Here is a 19,802-nt window from a genome sequence, read left to right on the forward strand (position 1 = left end):
CATTAAATACTTAGTGAGGTTAAGATGACTTCTCCTAGATACTAGTAGCGGATCTTAAAAACTTTTCTTTCGGGGGCTGAATTAAATGTTCAATTCATAATTTTTTTAATCATGCCTTAAATACCTTAATGTATATGTAAAAACTTAAATAACTCTTTTTTTAAGAAAAAAATCACTATTAATTGTAAAATATTGTTAATCCAATGCATTTCAAAATAATTGCTTAAATATATTTCATATCTTATGTAATTTACAAAAATGAAATAATACATACAGAAAAAAAATGTAAAAGATTTGGGTAGGGGTGAGCATGGGTCGGGTATCTGCACCGTTAACACTATCGGTTTGGGTACCCGATAACCAATAACACTAAAAATGATATACATTACCCGAACCAATAAGTTCGGGTACCTGGATTTTCGGATCGGTTATTGGGTACCCAATATAATATCCAATAATAAAAATTTAGACTTTATAATATAGTTATTATGATATCATTATTCAACACTAATCAACAATAATAACACATGATTATGACCAAATTACTAATAATTACTAATCATTTAAATTATAAAGTGATTACGAAGTAAAGTAAGAGTTTAGATTTTGGATAAATAGATTTAAGTAGGAAAAGAAAAGAAAAAATTGCTTATCGGATTGGGTACCCGAACCATTATGGTTATCGAAACGGGTACCCTAATTTTCGGTTCAGTAACGGTTCGGTTTTTCGGATAATAATTTTCCTCAGCCCTAGATTTGGGAGTATGATGTATGAATCTTTTTCCATTTTTAATTTCCCGGTTTATTTTTGCTGCAAATCTCAATCCCATGATTCTTTTCTTTGTTCTCCTGATCATCTTTTATGACAAATATATTAATACTCCCTCCATTTTATATGGTTCAATTCTTCCTCTCTAACGCCAATCTTGTATTGTGTCACCAAAAGATTTAAATAGAAGACAATATGAAGCAGAGGAAGTACAAAGAAAAAATGTCTATATATGAGACTTGTTTATTATTGTTGTGAAATATTTTATTTTAATTTGTTATAAAACTAAAGATTTATATGTAATGTATCAGATTATTTCGATTTTTATATGCCATTTTTTTTTTTAAAACTATCTATCACGTATTGAATAGTTATTATACATATGATCAAATCTTAACTTTATTAAACAAATCCTAATCACTGCCACTCACAAAAATAATAGTCAACACAAAGTAGTTTGAATCATTAAATTAAAAGGTAATAACACTTTACAAAAAAAAAAAAAAAAAAAAAGTTTTAACTCGTAAATATATCCCGTATATTCATACTTAAAAACACTGAATTAACATGCATGATTTAGTTGTCCATCATAAAATAAAATTAAATACAAATTCAAAGGATGGATAAATTATTCACGCTTTCATTTTTTAATATCATAATTATAACATCATCATATTATTAGGTGAAGAATCTTTCTTCAAAGACTAATAGGCCTTAATTGATTTGCAATTATATACGGAGTATATAAAGATTAGGTAATAATGATTCGAATTTCCCATGCAATGACAAATTATTCATGAATTTTGCTTTCACATTATAAACTAGTCTTTTTTTTTTTTTTTTTTTTTGACAAATCATTATAAACTAGTTAATTGTGTCAATTATATGCTAAATTATTAGTTTTGTCTCATTGTAGTTGTTCAATAATAAAGTTTGTGTTGCTGGTTGTAGGAGATGCAACGCTCTTGCCTCTTGGTGTTTAAGCAATTTTTTTTATTATCTTAATGAAAGTTCGTGTGAGGTGTTTTAAACTTTTAATCCAACTAAATCTTTAATCTAAGCTAAATATCGTGTTGTTAGATTTAGAAACATATAGTTGATGACTGTGTATTAATTAGCTTGGTATAATACAAAGAATATGTTCAAATAAAATTAGGGGAAGAGCATAAGACCTAATTTAGAGTAATAATGAGATGAGTGAATTCCTTGAAAGTATAACATGCCAAACATAGCCCAACATGCTAGCTAGCTCACAAAAATGCAAAATGACGGTTTTAAGCAGGTTCTTTTGAGGGAAAAATTCTTTTGAGGTCAGTAAAAATCTAAGCTAATACACAAATAGGGTGAGCAAATCGGGTATCCGGTCAAAATTTTAAGATCCGGACCCGGAATTGGTTGGGACCGGGTCCTAAAATTTAAAACCGGAATTGAAACTGGTACAACCGGGTCCAAAAATTTAGGAATTGGAATTGGTTCCACCGGGTACCGGTTCCGATTCCGGGTACCCATTTATATATATAAGTGTTGAAATATAATACAAATCATAAATTTTTTTTTTGGTGTATTTATACATTTAGCGTTTAATACTTATATTTTTATATACATTTAGCTATTTTAATTATATTAAATATTAATATTTTTTTATTTTACTAATTAGTTACGTTAAACATATTTTTGTTTTTTTAAATATATTTTGTACAATATATGTTGGGTAATCGGTATAGTAGATCGGAGAGGGAAATTTAGAAGTTTTAGGATTTTGTTTGATAGTGGGTTGAGAGTTTTATAAGCAATTGAGCTTAGAAATTAAAATGGGTTGTACATAACTCTTTAGTTTCTTAAAAATACAAACAATCCACATACTATATCATATACAACCGGATACCCAGTGGGTACCGGGTCCAAAATTTTAGGATCTGGAACCGGAACCGATTACAACCGGGTCCAAAATTTTAGACCCAGTCCCGGAACCGATGAGATCAGTTCTGGGTCTAGACCTGGCGGATCCTAACCGGTTCCGGGTCCGGCACTGGATACCTTGGATCTTGCTCACCCCTAACACAATCATCAACTCATCAATTAGATTCTCAAAATACACATCTAGTTATCGAGAATTTATGTTATGGAGCATATGTCATATATCTAAGCATTAACGACACTAGGTTAACAAAAAGCAAACCATAAACCAGGTAAATTAAAGACGAACACCTCTAAAAGGGAGTTTCAAATTTGAAATAAGATATTACTCTCCTGGGCTATACGAAAAAGTAGACATGACTATCCATGGATGTAGTCCATGTTATTGTTGCTCTTGCTAAAGATTATTTATTACTTCTTAGTAAAACCGTGCGCGCGTCTTGATTACTGTGTTTATCAAAGTTTAATAAAAAGAGTATTAAGGGCTTTAAGGCTGTGTTTTATTTGTTAGATTTTCACTTATTTGAACCTATTTGAACTTAACTGAACTTATCAAAACTTAATTTAATTGTAATTTGAACTTTCCTTATTATAACTTATTTTTTCTGAATTGAACTTATGTGAACATATTTTTCCTGAACTGAACTTTTCTTAACTTAACTGAACTTATTAGACCTCAAATAATGAAAAATAAGGTGAATAGAACATACCCTAAATTTAAAAATTATTTATGTAGATGAGTTTTTCTTTTAGAAAGTGGTTTGGCTATGATAATGTGTGGGTGCGAAAGTGATGCACTCGGAGTGGTTCAAGCTGCTAATACTCCAATTGTTGGTTGCGCTCCTATCTTTTTAGTTTAATTATGATGACATTAGAAGGCTGTTATATTCTTTTAACTTCATTAATATTTCTCATGTTAAGAGAGACGGCAATACCGTTGCCCATTTTGTGGCTAAATGGGACAAGAAAGATAGTTTAAGTTTGTTTATATGGACTTTTTCACCCAAAGTATCATTAATTCATGCATTACATTGACGGAGCCTAGCTTGATTTTGCAATATTATTGCTTGCTTTTTTTTTTCAAAGAAAGTCCTTTTGTCGATTTTAGAAGAAGTACTTCATATTTATTATTATTATTATTATTATTATTATTATAAACAGACAAAGTCATACAACCTACCATAAATTAGTGGGAAGCCGAGATACAATCAGCTTAGTTTGATCTAGATAAATAGGTTGATTATTATTATTATTATTATTATTATTATTATTTTGGACTCTGACTGTTGGAGTTTGATAACAATATTGTTTTACACAGGACATTGAATTTTTTTTTTTTTTTTTTTTTTATATAGTTTGATTCTGAATATTGATCATAACTTCATAAGGGGGCCAAAAGGGGCCTCTTAATTTTTTTTTAATCACCAGACTAGAAAATGACATTCGATTATTTCGAACACCAAACACGTTGCTTGTCATCTTGTCCAAAACTTTCTTAGGAATAATAAAAAAAATAAAAAAAAAAAAAAAGAAAAGAAAAATAATACAAAAAACAAAAAGCATTTTGACCTATGGTTGTAGTTTGTAATAAGCCTTAACGCCAACATTAGATTGCAACCACTAATATAACCAAAGAAGGCATCAGCCACATACATTAGATATTTCATCTAAAATCTATTGTATTTAAACTAGTAACATTTTACTCGACTCTATAATTATCTCACCAACAAAGTGATTTGGAAAAAAATTGTTTATTTTATATAAATTGTAACATTTTAGATCATAAATGATAATAAATATGCGTGCTTTTATAAAATGATGAATGTTTGTTCATATGGAAATTTGAAAAGAAAATCAAAGAACAATTGATCTCCTCATAATTATATGAGCCAATTGATTGGATAATGCAATAAAATTGATTACTTCTTTATATCAACATTGCTATATCAAACTTGTAGCTTTAGACATTGAAAACCCTGAAGAGGAGGTGAAAAAAGGAGAGTAGAAAAGTATACTTATGAAAGCAATTGGTAGGTATATGAGGATATATTTGCTTAGACACACATAAAATAAAACTCTTTAAAAACTAGGTCATATAGTCATACTATCAAAGATATATTCCATGTATCGTGAAATTGTTTGATGATCGAAATATTCAACCTATTTATCTAGATCAAACTAAGCTGATTGAATAGTTATTACAATATGTAAATATGCTTGATTCCTTTCCATATGTTTATAAATATAACTATAGCTGTAGCTTGCAACTTTCTTCGAATATTAATTCAAACTCGTAAGGTATTTCTTTTTGTAAGGAGGCATAATGTATAAGTCGATTAAGTCTACATGTATATTTGTATATTTGTATAGTGTTAACCAATAGGGCAATAGATGTGTAACATTAGCAAAATACAAATTACTCTCAGTGCATCTATATATACCTATTTGTTTTCACTAATTTTTATATGTGGCCGGTCAAACTGTGTGATTAGGATTACTTATTTTGGGGGTTACTCGGTTGGTCAAGGGTTACTTATTCAAGGGTTACTCGGTCAGGGATTACTTATTCAGGGGTTACTCGGTTGGTAAAGGGTTACTTATTCAGAGGTTAGTTGGTCAGGGGTTACACAATCGGTCAGGGGGTTACTCTTACACATAAAATGTGCTAACCGACTGAGTAATAGCAGAATAAGTAACTCTTAACCAACTGAGTAACCCCTGAATAAATAACCTCGGGCTACACAGAAAAAGCACCGTTATGTTTTTCATCCTAGCTTTGTTATCTTAGTGCATATACTTTCCCTAATTGATTTTTTTTTTCCAAGTATGTTAAGGTATAACTTAACCATTATTACTCACTTACAATAAATGTGGAGTAGCTAACCTTTAAAAGTAGTACTATGTACATAGATATTCAAGAAATAAGATCGCACATCGATAAAAGAAGAGTGTATCAACTAAGTCAAAACGTGTCAATTAAACAATAAAAAAAAACAAAACCAATTAAATAAAACATTAGACAAAAGACACCCATGAAAAATGGACATATATGCAACGAGTAGCCACGTAGTAATTCATCCTCATCCTAAATTAAATTTGGTACCTTCAATTCAATTATATAAGCAACACTATTATACTATCACTCTTTGCTTCCCACTCTTTCTCTCTCCTCCCCTTTTCATTTCTTTGTTAAATCACCTAAAATGGCGTTTCCTATGCCTGTTCGTCAACTCTTCATCGATGGAGAGTGGAGAGAACCCATTAAAAAAAATCGCATCCCCATCATTAACCCTTCCACTGAGGAAATCATCGGTTAGATTCTTAATATAGTAAATAAATTTCTCAATTTCTATATAAAAATTGTAGTTAATGAGCTAAAAATTTGATGTTTCATCAGATATAGTACATACCCAAGTGGGTGTTTTAATTACTTGTTTAAACTAAACATTAGTAACGCCGATTGAAACGTGATTTTGACACGAGTTTCTAAATCATTTCTAAATCAATTCCCGTTTAGGAAATGTATTTAATGCTTATACTTAGCGGGTCTGCTAGAGTTCATGTTTAGTGATGTGGGTATTAATTAAAGTGTACTTTCAGGTGATATTCCGGCAGCAACTGCAGAGGATGTTGAGGTTGCAGTGGTGGCTGCTCGAAAAGCATTTAAGAAGAACAAAGGCAGAGATTGGGCTGCAACTTCTGGTGCTCATCGTGCTAGATACTTGCGTGCTATTGCTGCTAAGGTGCTGAGTTATATCTTTCTTTTTGTTTGACAAAGTACTAAATTATACAAGTATGATGTTTATTTTTGTTTTGATGGTGATAATTTGTGTTGTTGGGTATTTTTATTGCTGAATTATTTGTGGATTGGTGATGTTGGCATAATCTGCATGTCATCTTTTGATTTGGGAATTTGATCTGCAAGCTGTAAGAAGTGTTTTGAATAATTGTCCTCATTTAGTTTTGGAATGAGCTGTATGTAAGTGTAAAAGTGTAATTATTGGTTAAAATTTTCTCTTTGGATTAAAATGTGGTACATTAATGCTTCAGAGTTCGGTATATAGGGCTAATAAGCTCATCAGATGGACAATTCCGGGTTAAACGATTGTTTTCCTGAATTTAGTCTCTTGTGGTGGTATGCAGAATCAATTTGAATTGTATGAGCAAATAGGCAGTCATGTTTATTCAGCTTGGGTGATATTTTTGGAGTTCTATTATTTCGAATTCATCTTAGTTATTGGGCGAAAGTGTGCAATTTCGGTAGTAAATAGGTAATTCGACATTATTTAGTTTCATTTTTCATTTTTATTGTCCAAATAGAATGACCCTTCTACCCTCTAAGAGAGGGCGGCATTGCTCAAATATGGAGCAATGTTTTCTTATTCTATAGACAAAAAGGGTGTATTTCTCTTGAACTGAGTTTCACTTATCTGAACTGATTGCATTTAATTGAACTTTCCTATACTTTTTGTAGATGTAAATTGGACTTGGGTAGCCCTTTGGCCCATAACATTAGTTATTAGCTCATATCTGAACTTATTTTCATGAATTAAGTGAGAATAAAATAAGGAATATAAAGTTTAACTTGTGGCAAGGTTATCTAACGATTGCAGTTACAGAGGTATGATAGTGTACAGTACATGTGAGCAGTGATTATATGACCTTTTAAACATGAAGGGGCACTGGCATGTCGATGTTTGTATGGTTTAGTTTGAGTTGTGGTTCCTGGTATGGATAAGCTGTTGGTTTTAGCAAATTAGCAGATGTAGGATATGTTTTAGTTTGAGCTTGAGCTTGCAGCAAAACTACACGGAGAAATTTCAGCTTACTTGAAGGGAAAACTGGAAGAACTATACAGAATTACAGTGTTATCTGATCTTAGTCATTAAAGAAGTAAAGGCTGTACTTCAAATGCTGAAATGTGATACTGAGTACAAAATATTCTTCCATCCCTCTCTCCTTTACGGTGATTACTATCTACCATGTATTAGTCCTTAAATAATTACAGTGTTAACTGATCTTAGTCATTAACTATACTTCATGGACATAGCAACAATGGGTCAAGGCCTAAATATTACTGTAGAATTTGGGGTACTAATGGACCCTTATAAGACTTACTTTCAAATTTGGTTTGAAGTATTCAAGTTGTTTTCTATCTATCTATACCTGATTCAGGTGTATTTTTGGTTGAAAGGTTTATTTCTATGAGACATGGGGAATAAAATTGATGCTTTAGTCAAATATATACCTAAATCTGACTTTTATTTTGCAGATCACAGAAAGAAAAGATCATTTCGTTAAACTGGAAACTCTTGATTCTGGAAAACCATTTGATGAAGCAGTGTTGGACATTGTGAGCTAACAATTTGAATATACTCTTTTAGATTCTTGACTCCGCATTCCTGTTGAGTTTCATGCTTTGATTTTGTATTGTTTTAGGATGATGTTGCTTCATGTTTTGAATATTTTGCCGGTCAAGCTGAAAAGCTGGATGCCAAACAAAAGGCTCCAGTCACCCTGCCTATGGATAGATTTAAAAGTCATGTTCTCAGGCAGCCCATTGGTGTTGTTGGATTAATATCCCCATGGTAATTCCTTCTGCCTAAAATTGCAATATCCCCTCTCCCACTTTCCAAAGTTCAATGTTTACAAATTCTCTAACGCACATCTTTGACCATAAATCACTTTAGTTTTGAATGTTAAGATTTATTTTAAAAGTTGATGTTTTGTAATATACACAATGATGCTATTAACAAAATCCCACATTTTTTTTGCTTGGTCAAAGTTCACAAAGTTTGACCAAAAAAATGATAAATGATGCTACCAAAAAATCCATGGAATAGTTTGTTGTTGTTGTCGTCATTGTAATGTCAAGTATCTAACATGATAGTGAAAATTAATTAAAGAGTCTGAGTAACATAGACTAAGTGTAATGCTTAGGCTGTGCCATGCTTACTGTTAGTCTGTTACTGATACTTTTCATTTTTTTTTTCTTTTCTTTTCCGCTGAAGGAATTACCCACTTCTAATGGCCACATGGAAAATTGCACCAGCACTTGCTGCTGGATGCACAGCTGTACTTAAACCATCAGAGTTGGCATCTGTGTAAGTTATTCACTAAAGCTCTATAATATAAAACTGCTCTCTCTATGAAACGGTCAATGCTAATGTCAGATAACAAATTGTATGGCTCAATTTCAGGACTTGTCTAGAATTCGGTGACGTTTGTAACGAAGTGGGACTTCCTCCTGGTGTGTTAAATATTTTGACAGGATTAGGTCCTGATGCTGGTGCACCAATAGTATCTCATCCTGATATTGACAAGGTTTTACCTTGCCCTGCCTCAGTACCTCATGCTCTACCTTTTGAAAACTTTTGGTGATTCATATTGTTTTAAAGGTGACCATATTTTTTGATAAAACAGGTTGCTTTTACTGGGAGTAGTGCCACTGGCAGCAAGATTATGGCTTCTGCTGCCCAACTAGTTAAGGTAGAGAAATTCAGCCAAAATTTCAATCTTCTTTCTATGGTTTGGGTGCCCCCATTTCTAAAACTAACTTGATTGCAGCCTGTTACGTTAGAGCTTGGAGGTAAAAGTCCGATTATTATGTTTGAAGATATTGATATTGATACAGGTTAGTTGATCTAAGATCAAACAAAATTTGGTCCTTTTAGTATCTAATATATCTTTTCATTCCAGAATCAATTTTTTCTGACTTTTGTTCATCAGAGAAGCTTAATCAATTCCATCTCTTTAACATATTGAAATTTGTAATTGAGCAGCTGTTGAATGGACTATTTTTGGCGTTTTCTGGACAAATGGTCAAATCTGTAGTGCAACGTCTAGACTTCTTGTGCATGTAAGCATCCTAATCTGCAAGAAATTTGATGAATTGACGTTAACTAGTTAACAAGATTGATTTTCATTACTAAGTATGTACAAGCATGCTAAGAAGGATCCTTTTCTGACTTTGGAATTATCTGTTCTATAATCAATTTACAGGAAAGTATTGCAACCGAATTTGTTGATAGGATGGTAAAATGGACGAAAAACATAAAAATTTCTGACCCGTTTGAGGAAGGATGCCGGCTTGGCCCTGTTATTAGTAAAGGACAGGTATTATGGATTATTTCTTAATTTTAGCTTTTACAATTCTGTGCCAGCGGAACCATCTAATGTTTACTTCATTTGCTTCAGTACGACAAAATTATGAATTTCATATCAACAGCAAAGAGTGAAGGGGCAACTATTTTGTGTGGAGGCTCCCGCCCTGAGGTAAAATAAACAATTGTTGTTTCTGAGTACAATAGAATTATTTGGTGAACCACACATCAAATTAAAGAGAATATATTTTATTTGGAATCTGATAAACATCTTGACCAAATTGATATGCTAATATGATGTTTGGAACACATTCACCCCATATTACCGCTTATTACGTACTATCTAATCTTCAGAATGCTACTTTTTTTTTTCTTCCATTTTGGACACTAGATAGCAAAATGGTTTACAGTACATGCTAAATCCCTATGCGTAAATCTGTTAATGCTATAATCTTATCAAACTTGCAAACCCAACTTAATACTGATAATTTAATAACTTATATTATTGCTGCAATGCTGATACCTAATGAGGCCTGAATCTTTGATGTATTTGTTGCAGCATTTGAAGAAAGGGTATTTTATTGAACCCACCATTGTAACTGATATCTCCACATCCATGCAAATATGGAAGGAGGAAGTGTTTGGTCCTGTCATATGTGTTAAAACATTTAGTACTGAAGATGAAGCCATTGAATTGGCAAATGATACACAGTAAGTTTGTTGAATAATGATTCTGCCTCCTTAGAGATACTCTTTCTCGTGTTGATTGTAGTTGTGTGATTCCAGATATGGTTTAGCTGCTGCTGTGTTTTCTAAAGATCTTGAAAGATGTGAGAGGGTAACTAAGGTAAGCATAATTGCAACAATCAAGCAAACCATATCGTCTTCTTGGTTGATTCAAGATTTGGCTCTGTGATTTTCGTCTATTCCTTATTTGTTTGGTTATGCAGGCTCTAGAAGTTGGAGCTGTTTGGGTTAATTGTTCACAACCATGCTTTGTTCAAGCTCCATGGGGAGGAATCAAGCGTAGTGGATTTGGACGTGAACTTGGGGAATGGTGAGATTACACTAACAATAATGTCTCTTTTTCTTATTCACAATATTGTGATTCTGCTATCATGCTTCTTTTCTGATGTGTACTCTGTAAATTCTTCAGGGGTATCGAGAATTACTTAAATATCAAGCAGGTGACTAGCGATATTTCTGGTGAACAATGGGGCTGGTACAAGTCTCCTTGAAGGTGGAAGAAATTTGAATTCCGGCATTGTAGCAAAGTGAACTGTGGTGAGACTGGATCTTGAAATGATTCACGGAGGTCTAGTTTACAGTATGAATGGATTAAATAAAAGGTTATTTGATGCTGGAGTCCACTCTTCTTTTTTTTTTTTTTTTTTTTTTTTTTTTGAGGAAATGCTGAAGTCTACTTAGCAAAGCTTAATTTTGTTGTGCGTTTTATTACTTCAGACAATTGAATCAGATCGAAAAATAAGATGCTACGTAGTTTGACTATGAAATTCTTTGTTCATCTACTATTCCACACTGAGTCATGAACTCATGCCACAGGTTCTATACTTCTGTTATACTATTCATCTTATCTATGAATTCCTAGCTTAAGTTTCGACAGTGGAGCTAAATGAGGGTTTATAACCCGATCCGATCATCCAAATTATTGTATGTGCCACCCTTGGGCACAAAATGAGATTAATCATCTGCCTGTTTAAGTTTAAGGGTAAAAGGGCTAATGTCATAACTTGTTTATTATTCATAATACGTAGTGTTTGTATACAAATCTTAAGATGACATAAGATAGGTAACACTTCACATATCATAAATCCTAAAGATATGATTCACTAATCACTACATTATATCAACATTATTTAGCAAATCAAATCCTAAAATATAAAGTTAAAAAAATAAATAAATTGTTTACCTAGAATATCTCGCACAAGTTCATGACAAAATATACCAGTCCAACCTCTTTTTATTTACCCCTTCTGTGATAGGAGAAGCGCCCCCCATCTTACTTTTTTTGTAAAAAAAAAGAAAAAAAATAATCTCTTTTTATTTTTGTTTGTTTGTTTCAAAAAGAAGATCATTCCAACTTGTGTCACTATTATTTAGCTAAGAATACTCAAACATTATGTAAAACGAGTATAACTTTAATACTTCCTCCGTTTTTTAAATATTGCACAACTTGCCTTTTAAGAAAAATTCACAAATAATGCACCATACCCATTTTAGAAAAGAAAATATTTGTATTCATATTACAAATAACCTATATATTGGAGGATTTCTCAGGGTCTAGTACATTAGTCCTTATGGACTCAAGGGAAAGGTTGGGCCCCACTTGTACGGCAATGAACAACTAAAAGACAAAAAAAAAGAAAAAAAAGAAAAAGACAAGACAGTATTGTGGGTCCTTTTTGTCATAATTTGTCCCAAATTTATTGTTATTTCTGCCAAACTTCATGAATTTTCACATTCTTCCTCCCAATTCACAAAATTCTTTATTCTCAAACTTATCTCCAATATTTATTCTTTTTTGCACACAATAAATTACAAGAATCAATTTAATCATTTCCCATTCAATTTCTTGTAATTCATGTTTTTGAGTTTTGTAAAATAATCTTGTGAAATTCGTTGGGCCTTCGATTTGTTGTGTGGTTGGGTAATTATTGTTCCAGATGTGGAAGTTGAAATTGGTGAATTGGTTTTGCGTTAGCCGAAATTGATTGAAGATGCATTGTGTTGATGGATGGAGCGATGTTGGTGGTAGTCGGAGTGCTGAGGTTAGTGCACACTTTATTTGTAATAATTTTGCAGCTGTAATTTTTGATGTAAAGTAGTGGAATGTGGAATTATTACTCATGGATAATTGACTTAATTGGTAGTTATAATTGCATTAATTAGTATTGTTATTGAATAAGAACTTGTGGAATTAATGGTAGTGATGATAGCATTAATTACTGTTAAATTCTATTGTGGAATTTTTGGTATTGATATTGTGGAATTATTGTTATTGATATGTTAGCATGAATTATAAGTTTGTAGTTATTTGCTGTTACATGGTTTCTATTGAAGTATGAAATTGGGAATACAGTTTCTGTTGCAGTTTATAAGTATGGAGGATATTCTATTGTAGTATAAAATTGGGAATAGTGGTGACATTGTGATCTAATTATGTAGTATGAAATACCAATTAAAGATTAGTTGGTATTTGATATTAATACCAACTACGAACTGAATTGTACTGTTGTGATGTTTTGTGTATGATTGTTAAATTGTTTATACATGGGGTATGTGAAAGTGAATTTGTTGTTGATATTGTCGGTTAACAGAAGAGTGAAACTGTTGTTGATGATATTGTGAGTTAATGTAAGTGATATACCATAGTCAAATTTGTTGATATTGTGAGGAAAAGCCCATGGATCGAGATGAAGAGGAAAATGGTAGATCATGTCCTAATTTTGATGATGAAATTTTGGGAGAAAGTGATGTTTTTGATCATGTAGGGGATGATGGTATAGACTTAAATAATGCAGGGGGTGATGGTATAGGCTTAAATAATGCAGGGGATGATGGTATTGACATGAATCATGTAAGGGGTGATGGGATTGACTTAAATCAGGTTGTAGAGGGAGGTGATGATGGAGTGTTTGTGACTCCGTTGAGGAATGTCCCCTTGGTGCCTCATCCAAGTCCATTACGGTGATCCAAGAGCACAACTCTTTACGGCTGGACATGTTCTGAACATGGGACTCGATGACTTCTCTAGCTATGGCAACCATGGCTGAAATATGTACTTAGCTTGTTAAATGTTGTTGGACTGTGTAGTAATTTAGTAGTTTGGATAATGTATGTCTTATTTTTAATCATAACATGTTCTGACGTTTTAGTTTATATTAAAACCAAGAATATTGTTGATGGTATGTCATAGTAACACCAACATTCAATATGCTGGTATGTTTTATTACTACCAACGTATTCTAAATGGTATATCTATTAATATACTAGTTTAACTTGAAATGGTACATGATGTGAATACCTATATATCCTTTGATGGTATATCACATTAATACCACGTAATCCTGAGATGATATATCATGTTCATAATTATCCAACACAGTAAAGTGACCATTTGTTGCTCCTGTAGGTATACTTTAATTCAATTGTTAATAGTATATTATCCAAAAACAAATTATGTTGAGGTAAATTTCAATGAATGTTACCAATTTCAGTTTCAATCAATTACGGTTTTTTAAATTCGAACTCTTCCTCTTAAATTTCAAAACCGGAATTAGTGTCTAATGCGTACTCAAGTATGAATTACTGTCGAACGCGCAAATTTGCATTTTAGTTAAATCATAATTCGTAAAAACTGATACTACAGATGTATTTGTCTATTGTGTGTGTTGTAAAAGAATGAACCCTTCATGACCTTTGCATAAATTACATACTACCCAAGACCATATTTTCAGTTGTTGTGACTTGGTGGTTGCCAATGAAGTACCAACAATGCATGTTGTCATACCAACACAGGGTTGTATTTTTGATCAAATATTTTGGAGGGAATTTTGCGCACCTACGTACATGCCTTCTGGTTGTCTTATATAATAAAATGACAAAACCCCAAGACAACCTTCGGGTCCTTAGGTCTCATATTCAAACTGTAAGGGATGCATGATTAACACCCCGAATTTTGGGAAAATATTTTAATAATTTCTTGAATTATTTAATTTAGAGCCAAAATGAATTTTAAATTTTGGCGCCAAATATAAGTATTTAATCATTTGAATAATTAATTATTTTCGGACTTTTAAATTAATAATATTGGTTTAATTATCTTTTATAGGTCAATCCATATTTTATTCAATATGTATGTTGTTATCTTAGAAATTTCAAGAGTGTTTTAAAGATAATACCTAATATACATTATGATTTACAACTAATTTTAGTTTTGATATTATCTAAAATATTTATATATTTATATAATAACTTGATTTAAGTATCAAATTCAATTATTCTATTTAAATATGATTTTCGTTTTTTTTCATTTAAAAAAAATAAAAAATAAATTGATGTGAAGCTAGACCATGTTTTTATTTAAGAATGATTTTTATGATAAACATATTTCTTATTTATTAACCTCTAGCCTTCTTCTTCATTATCCTATTTTTCTTCCTATCATCATTCTTCCAATCATATGTATATCTATCTAAATTTCTTCTCATCTTTTAACACAACTACTAAACTAGACTCAATTTGATCCAAGTACTTTAACAAACCCCAAAACTTATCATATTTTCTAGTAACCATATCATACCTTCAACTCTATCTTTTCCACCCTCTAAACACTATAAATAGACCCTCAATCCTTCACAAATTCCTCACACCAAAAAAAAAAAAAAAAAAAAAAAAAAAAAAAAAAAAAAAAAAAAATCAGAAAACCCTCTTCTCTACTCTCAATCTCACGCCCTCCTCTTCCTCTATTTCCTTCTTGCTCAAATAAACACCGCACCGCAACCACACTAGCGTTTTTGGCGCCCAAACAACCACCATTACTGCTACCTAACTACTGCCACACCACCCAACTGCTGCCAGGAGGTGGCATACCCCTCTTCTCCTTGTTTCTTTTGCCGCAAGCTCGCATGCATGGTTTTAATACCCATACTACGTACCATATATATACATATGATCCTAATACTTTGTTTGTAATACCCATACTACGTACTATGTATATATACATATGATCCTAATACTACTACCTAATACTAACTCTATTATTATTATACTACTATGTTATTTATATACTATTATTATGATGTTACGATAAGCCTATTGTTTTAGTAAAACAATTCTTGTTTTAAAAGGGTTAATGGTTTGGTAATTCATGCACAAGCATAGTATTATTTTGTGTTTATTTTGTTAACCTTATATTAATTAAGGTTATTTTAATTGTGATGGAGGAGTCCCTCGATCGTGGTCAAGTTTAGTGATTGTACCTTAATTGTTCTTATGATCAAGGTATGTATAGGTGGCTAGGTCCCTAATATAAGTTTTGAACGCATGCTTTGGTGAATGTTTATAATTGTTTAAATAAATGTTCGTATCAAGATTGATTAATAGTTTTCATGTTGAGTTAAAATATAATTTTACGATTTAAAGGTTTGATCTTTAAAAGTGTAGCTTAACTTAATAAAAGTTGTTTATTGATCACCGGATTTCAAGCTATTGAATTAAAAGAATTAATTTAAACTTGTAGCTCATTATGGGCCTGAGTATTTATTATTTTAATTGTCCCTCTACCCGGGACTGGTTAAGTAAGACCATGAGCTTTGTATGATCTGGTCTTTCCTCGAGTATAGTTTAACTTGCTTAGGGGGTGTGCACACTTAGGTGAGGAAAATTGATTTTTGGAATTCGTCTAAAAATTGGAAAATCTATTGGTTTGGAAAGTTTCTATTAATGGAAGTTACTACTTTTGGAAGGTTTAAATTTGGAAAGTCTAATTTTGGAAAGTGACCTTTGGCAAGTTTGAATTGGAATAATTATTTCGAAAGCATGTTTGTCTAATAAAAGCATTTACATGCCTTGCACTTATATGTACTTAACGTTTTTGCTAATCCGTTTTCCCTTTTGTTTTGGTTCGCCCTGTTTACCATTATTGGTAAGCAGTTTTGATTTTAGGTGTGGAGTTGATCGTGCGCATACTTGAGTCGGGATCGGGATCACTTAGCTAGGAATTTACTCATTCATGAGTCGGACATGTTTTATTTGGAGTATTTTTTTCAAACTTTATATTATGGTTATTATAATATTAATAAAAGTCAGTTATTTTTCCGCTGCCATTTTTAGTAGTTAAGTAAGCCTTACGTTTTCACGTGGTGGTAATACGCCCAAGTCTATCTCTACGGTATTTTATACGTATAAATATAGTATCTACATGGAGGGAAATTTGGGGGCGTTATACATGAATATACTTATGAGCATTAGATCCTCTTTACGGATTCTGACCTCAGTTATTATGAAAATCGTAGGGTGAAATTTGTTATGGACTGCGTACAGATGACATATGAAGGATGGCCAGTTCATCCTTCTGGCATTCCAACAAACAACTTTGGTACCCCGGGTTATAATTGGTGCATCGTTACGGGATGATGCCAAAGAAGTTGTTACTCTAATTGTATGGAAACGTAGATGCCTTATGTCGTTAATGACATAATACACCTGGGCATGCATAACAGCGGCTAACATAGATAGTTCCATAACACGGATAGTATCAGTGAATGAACCGACGAAGATAGGGCTTATCTTTGTTGGTATAGCATATACAAGAATCTGCTCTAGTTGGTATGCTGGCTTGGGGTCGAATATGGGTAATAGATTTTCTAGAATAACTCCAACAACGTTGTTATCCTCATTATAGTGTAGTAGTTAGATTTAGAAGTGGGACAATTATATTTGAGTTGGTATGGATACACTAATTATTTAATAATGAAATGCTTTCGTTTCATATTGCTCCTCCTCAACGACATATTATTAAATCATGTTGCAAGGGTCATGTTACATTAGAGTATCGGAAACTAAAAGACCATTGTTGGTATATATTTACATACCATTAATTTGGTCGATGGTATATATCATATTATCATTCAACTGTATATACCAGCAACTCATTGAAGTATATATATCAGCGAGGTTTTCTATGGTATAAAATGATCTTTGTAGTACTACCAACTAGGGGTGAGCAAAAACCCAGGGTACCAGGAACTGGTTAGGATCCGTCGGGTCCGGACCCGGAATTGGCCTCACCGATTCCGGGACCGAGTCCAAAATTTCGGACCCGGTTGTAACTGGTTCCGGGACCGGATCCTAAAATTTCGGACCCGGTACCCACTAAGTACCCGGTTTAAACCAATTCCAGTTCCGGGTACCCGGTTCCGGATTCAGACAAACCGGGTACTCGGAACCGGTACTGGTTTAGTTATAAAAATTTAATTTTTTTTTGTAAAAAAACCTACAGTCCAGTACAAAAGTAGGCCCATTTATTCATTTTCACGGTTTACAGACTTTACACTAGGGTTTTCTACTTTTCTGCCAGCCTCCAACTTCATTTCAATGTCTCTTTCTCCGTAACTCCCTTCCTTTTTCCCTTTCCTTCCTTCATTCCTTCCTATTATTTATTCCCCTTCTCTCAATCTCCAACTTAATCGCAACTAAACCCCCAAACAAACCCATAATCAATCAATCATTCAATCGATCAGTAATCCCCTGTTCAAAATATAGCATCAACAATGGCGTCTTCAAAGAACGAGCAACAACAAGTATTCCAAGATGAACTTCCATTAATGGCGGAAAAGCTTGGCGGAGATAATTTAATTGGAGAATTATGTAAAGGGTTTGAGTTGCTTGTTGATAATGATAAAGGGGTTATTACATTTGATAGTTTGAAGAAGAACGTTGCTATTCTGGGGTTGCAGGATCTTACCACTGATGATTTAAGAAGTATGTTGCGTGAAGGTGATTGTGATGGTGATGGTGCGCTTAATCAGATGGAGTTTTGTGTTTTGATGTTTAGATTGAGTCCTGAATTGATGGATGAAGCCAAGTTTTTGCTTCACCAACAACTTCAATTTGCTTTTCTATTTTGTGTGCTATTTTGGTTTTAATTTGTCTGATTATTGACATATGTTAGATTTTAGGGTTTAGGTTTTTGTGAGAGTTTGAATAGTGTGATGGTTTTGCAGAATTGGGTTTTGAAGGAAGTCCATCAATGGCGATTGCCGAATTAACTAGCATTATTTTACTATTGAATAAGACCGGGTACCCAGTTTTGGAACCGGTTCCTACTGGTTCCGGGACCATTTCTAAGAAACTTGGATTCGGTATTAACCGGTTCCAAAACCAGTTCCAATTCTTGGGACCCGGTCATAACCGGTTCCGGATCTGGGTCTTGAGAATATGACCGGGTACCCGGTTTTGCTCACCCCTACTACCAACACATTAAAAAATCATACCAGGATGAACTAACATTAGCACAATTGAACACAGTTGTCAAACACTGATAATGGTTTTGGATTGTGGCTAAAGAGAATAAAGAGGATTGCATCAACTTATGACATTGCTTTCGTAGTTGTCAATGAGGTGTGATTAGGGGATTTTTATCCACCAAGCGCCGTTTGACAAGTGGACCAACCAGGTTCCGCCACGCGTCCTCCACGGACCACTTAAGACACGCCACGTGTCCACCCATGCCAAATGGGACAACCGGCCATCAAGGCCCATTTCAGTCTAGAAGCCCGTTCGGCCCTAGGTTTACCTTAAACCTAGAGAGTTGCACGCTTCCCAAGGCTATAAATACTCGATTAATCCTCATTAATCGGGGGACCGAATAATGAACGGAACACACTAATAACCGGCTGATCTCGCTAGCAAAGCAGATTACCTTCATTAAATACTCTCACCTAGAGAGACCTTATTACTTTAATTTCTGTATTAATTACTCCTTAATCAGGTACTAACTTGACCGTTGGAGGCGGAGCTCTCAGGAGTCTCCGTTATTTTGCAGGTACAGGCGTCCGGTTCCAGTCTCGGAATTGTAACTCTCCCGCAGGACATCAGAAAACCCCGAAACATTTGGCGCCGTCTGTGGGGAGAGTACTTCAGAGATGGCATCCAAGTCTGTACCGACCCCAGAAGAGAGGCGTCCCCTAGACGACCCTCAAGTTCAGTCGGACCATGATACCGAAAGTGAATTTGAAGTTGAAACTCATACAGCTCCAGACGGGACCCTAAGGGCCCGCCGTACCCGTCATACTGAAATAAGGGAACGGGAGTATCTTCAAACAGGAAGCGAGCCAGCAGGCGCACCGCTTGCTCGGCAACAGCCGACTGATGGGTCTGCTCCCATCACAAGGAACGAACTCATGACCTTCATGAGGGGATTCAAGGGAGAGATCCAAGAGTTGATCAACAAAAAACCGCCTGCTTCAGTCAAAGAGCAGGCGGCCAAA

The 19,802-nt window shown here is 33.5% G+C and overlaps 2 protein-coding genes across 2 annotated transcripts; both read left to right on the plus strand.

Annotated features, from left to right (window-relative positions):
* The first annotated feature begins 5,733 nt into the window (after nt 1-5,733).
* Nucleotides 5,734-11,305, plus strand: LOC110686716 (betaine aldehyde dehydrogenase, chloroplastic-like). The gene is made up of 15 exons (XM_021863322.1): nt 5,734-5,998; nt 6,287-6,429; nt 7,959-8,039; nt 8,126-8,274; nt 8,698-8,790; nt 8,887-9,010; nt 9,110-9,175; nt 9,254-9,320; nt 9,469-9,545; nt 9,689-9,802; nt 9,884-9,961; nt 10,349-10,500; nt 10,576-10,636; nt 10,740-10,846; nt 10,946-11,305. Exons 1-15 carry the CDS (start codon nt 5,890-5,892, stop codon nt 11,025-11,027), a joined length of 1,503 nt encoding a protein of 500 aa, XP_021719014.1. The 5' UTR covers nt 5,734-5,889; the 3' UTR covers nt 11,028-11,305.
* A 6,410-nt stretch (nt 11,306-17,715) lies between these two features.
* LOC110686619 (calcium-binding protein PBP1-like) lies at nt 17,716-18,751 on the plus strand. The gene has a single exon (XM_021863216.1). It carries the CDS (start codon nt 18,084-18,086, stop codon nt 18,456-18,458), a length of 375 nt encoding a protein of 124 aa, XP_021718908.1. The 5' UTR covers nt 17,716-18,083; the 3' UTR covers nt 18,459-18,751.
* The last annotated feature ends 1,051 nt before the right edge of the window (nt 18,752-19,802 follow it).

The sequence above is a fragment of the Chenopodium quinoa genome, unplaced genomic scaffold (assembly GCF_001683475.1).
Source record: "Chenopodium quinoa cultivar QQ74 unplaced genomic scaffold, ASM168347v1, whole genome shotgun sequence".
In the NCBI taxonomy this organism is placed as follows: Eukaryota; Viridiplantae; Streptophyta; class Magnoliopsida; order Caryophyllales; family Amaranthaceae; genus Chenopodium; species Chenopodium quinoa.